Source organism: Lactuca sativa, chromosome 3 (genome assembly GCF_002870075.4).
Source record: "Lactuca sativa cultivar Salinas chromosome 3, Lsat_Salinas_v11, whole genome shotgun sequence".
Taxonomy (NCBI): Eukaryota; Viridiplantae; Streptophyta; class Magnoliopsida; order Asterales; family Asteraceae; genus Lactuca; species Lactuca sativa.
In genome coordinates this window covers 149,417,946-149,420,537 of record NC_056625.2, presented here as the reverse complement: position 1 = coordinate 149,420,537, position 2,592 = coordinate 149,417,946, and the positions used below count along the sequence as shown (strand labels likewise).

General features: G+C 31.2%; 1 protein-coding gene across 1 annotated transcript; it reads left to right on the top strand.

Moving 5' to 3' along the window:
- The first annotated feature begins 774 nt into the window (after nucleotides 1–774).
- On the top strand, nucleotides 775–2,269 carry LOC111877863 (B3 domain-containing protein LOC_Os12g40080). Its single transcript, XM_023874370.3, has 5 exons — nucleotides 775–957; nucleotides 1,106–1,183; nucleotides 1,283–1,565; nucleotides 1,649–1,770; nucleotides 1,867–2,269. The coding sequence occupies exons 2-5, from the start codon at nucleotides 1,115–1,117 to the stop codon at nucleotides 2,122–2,124; spliced, it is 732 nt and encodes a 243-aa protein (XP_023730138.1). The 5' UTR covers nucleotides 775–957; nucleotides 1,106–1,114; the 3' UTR covers nucleotides 2,125–2,269.
- The last annotated feature ends 323 nt before the right edge of the window (nucleotides 2,270–2,592 follow it).

Below are 2,592 nucleotides of genomic sequence, written 5' to 3'. Positions count from 1 at the left end.
TGTCAAGTGATCATTGTTCGAATCAAGATGTTATCTATTGTTACAATAAATATACTTATCAGGTAAAATGTCTTAATAAAAATTAAGTCAAACTATACTAAGAAATAAGAAAGTATAAAGCTATTATTAAAGAAAACGTTCAATGCTATTTCTTGCATTTAGCCCTTAAAGTTCTATATACTGACATCTTATTTCTTTGGTTTCTCAACAAATATGTCATTAGAAATGACCAATTGTTTCTTAGTTGAGTTAAAATGAATTAACGATTTTTATAGGCTCAAAGATTAACATGTTGCATTGTTTTGTTAGATGTCTCAAAACTTACGCTAGGCCTTTTTCCTTCATTTAAGACACATGTATACATTAAATACAACAAACAACAACAATAAAAAAAAAAATCATTGACTTAATAGCTAACACGTCTCGTCACTCAAAAAGAAGTCGTGGTTTCAGCAATTGTCTTTGTCTTTTCCTTTTCATTTTTTCATTTTAAATTATTAAGTTTTAAAATACCTTCGTCATTGATCAATGGCTAAAATAGAATTTTTTTTAAAACAATAATGACAAATATATATTAAAAAAAAAGAATGTTAAAACTAAATACAAACTCATATATAATTGGCTTTGGTAAATGAAAAAAAAAATCATATAAGTAAAACCTACTCGTTATGGTGACATATTGATGATCGGACAAAAGTCAAAAAAAAAAAAAAAAAAAAAAAAAAAAAAAAAATCCAATTTATGATAATGGCTTCCTTAACAAATTTTTTTTTCTCTGCTGATTTTTTTTTTTCTTTCCCTTCTTTTGTTTCCTTTGCTAAACTTGGGAGCAAGCCTTACAGCATCCTCGAAAAACCCAAATACAACCCACCCCACTCCTCCCTCACGGGTTTAACCAGAGTCTCCGCCACCGCAGCTCGCCTGATTCCTCTCCGCCGGCCTCCTCTATTTCTTCAGGTGAGTTGATTATGTCCGCACATTTCAATTATCCAACATTAACTAAATATTCGTATCGATTTAATTGAAAAAAAAACCCTAGAAACACGTAAAGCACATTTCCCAGAGACTCTTGCAGTTGTAATTAACTTGTTTTATTACATTACAGTGATCGAAAATGAATTTCAAGTATGGAGATGAAGCTTCCTTCTACAAGATATTATCCAGCGACTCCGAAGACCACCTTGTGAATCCATCTCTCTCTCTCTCTCACACACACACACAGACACACCATTTTTGTTGATTGTCATTACACGGATCTTCATTTATTCATCATAATTTGCAGACATTGCCTCCTGCTTTTGCTGAGAAGTATCTGGAAAAGGACAACAACAAGAGAGGAACAGTTGTTCTCAAGACCAAATCTGCTGTTGAATGGAGTGTCAAATACTTTAAAATCAAAGACGAATACTACTTCATGGATGGATGGGTCAAGTTCATGAAAGACAATCGTCTTCAAATGGGCGATTTGCTTGTCTTTTCGCTTCTCTCTCCTCCTCCAAATTCAATCTTTCAGGTCGTTTTCTATGCCCCAAATGGATGCGTCAAACACCAAATTTGTTCTTCAGGTAATTTACAAACCCACAATTCAAAAAAACCCCTTTAGTTTTGCAACCAATTCCCCTCAATTCTTTTCCATTTTCGAACACAGATTTGCCATGTAAAGAACAGAGGTCAAGAAACGGATCTCTTGAATCAGCTAAATCTTTCAAATCAGACAAACCATTTTACTCTGTTACAATGAAACTTTCATACCTTGGAGAATGGGGATTGGTAATTAACTATTCTACATTTGGGATCTCGATTCCTATTTTTAATGATCATTTCATTCTCTCTTTTGATTTGGGTATTTTTGTTTTTGTTTTACAGTATGTACCAATAAGATTCTTGAAAAGATATTTGTTGAGTAACAATGAGATGAGTGTCAATTGTGTTCTTGAGGTATCAGATGGGAGAAAATGGGGTCCAATTAAATGCAGGGATTACAAGACTTGTGGTAAATTATATGGTCCTAATTGGAAGAAATTTCGTGAAGATAATCAATTGGGTGTGGGTGATGTTTGTGTATTGGAACTGATGAATGAGATGAAAAAAGTGTTGAAAGTCACCATATTTGGGGGTTGCTAAAAAGATTCTCAAGAACAGTGTGTAGTTGAGGTTAATTATGTGTTGATTTGTTATAATACTATGTATGAATGTTTAAGGTAGAATTGTAGGATGATGATGATCTTTGAAAGCATTATTATTAGTTTATGAGTAATGATTTGAATCATGATAACAGTAGTTATATTGTTTTTCTATTACTTTTTGTACTTTTATAACTAATTCAAAAACTATTTAGTCTGTTTTTTATGTGATTATGTAATGGTACTTATTAACGAGATTGATTTATTTATATATAATGATAATGATATAAATTTGTCTTAATTAATGTATTAGGTATTTAAGAAAGAGTTAAAAGGTGTCATTTGTACCTAACTTGTTGGTATATGTGTACCTTTAGAATGTTCGAAGAAGATTCCATAAAAGAAATATAAAACTTATGAATGTTCTATAAAGATTCCATAAAATAAATAATGAAGGTTTAAAAATAAA

Coding starts and splice junctions, on each gene's coding strand:
- LOC111877863 (XM_023874370.3), top strand. CDS start 1,115: ATGAATTTCAAGTATGGAGATGAAGCTTCCTTCTACAAGATATTATCC. Junction 1,566..1,648: donor ACACCAAATTTGTTCTTCAG/GTAATTTACAAA, acceptor TTTCGAACACAG/ATTTGCCATGTAAAGAACAG. Junction 1,771..1,866: donor ACCTTGGAGAATGGGGATTG/GTAATTAACTAT, acceptor TTTGTTTTACAG/TATGTACCAATAAGATTCTT.